Consider the following 301-nt stretch of genomic DNA (forward strand, 5'->3'; position numbering starts at 1 on the left):
CACCCCACCCAAAATCCTGGGATGCCTGCCTTCGCGGGACCCATTTGCAGGCAGGCAGCAGCGAATCCTGCCTGCCAGGGTAGCAGCTCTCCTCTGCTCCCAGCACAGCCCTTCGGCCAAGTCCCATCCTGTTGGGGGATGCTCTGACCTCTTTCTTGGGGGCAGCCAGCCCTGCCACCCCCCCCTCCGCCGCGCCCCCAGCCCCGCTCAGTCCGTCAGCACCACCAGCTCGCCATCGCTCTTGTCCTCGCCCTCCGAGTCCTCCTCCTCGCTGTAGCGGTACATCTCACCATCGGCCACC

At 66.8% G+C, this 301-nt stretch overlaps 1 protein-coding gene across 1 annotated transcript in view; it reads right to left on the minus strand.

The window, feature by feature from the left end:
- Positions 1 to 207: 207 nt before the first annotated feature.
- Positions 208 to 301, minus strand: part of SOX13 (SRY (sex determining region Y)-box 13) — a 6,383-nt gene continuing 6,289 nt past the window's right edge. Inside the window, exon 9 of the mRNA XM_009327447.1 lies at positions 208 to 299. Coding sequence (XP_009325722.1) covers positions 208 to 299 — 92 coding nt within the window. The remainder of the gene's footprint in view (positions 300 to 301) is intronic.

This window comes from Pygoscelis adeliae, unplaced genomic scaffold, assembly GCF_000699105.1.
Source record: "Pygoscelis adeliae isolate BGI_AS28 unplaced genomic scaffold, ASM69910v1 Scaffold197, whole genome shotgun sequence".
Lineage (NCBI taxonomy): Eukaryota > Metazoa > Chordata > Aves > Sphenisciformes > Spheniscidae > Pygoscelis > Pygoscelis adeliae.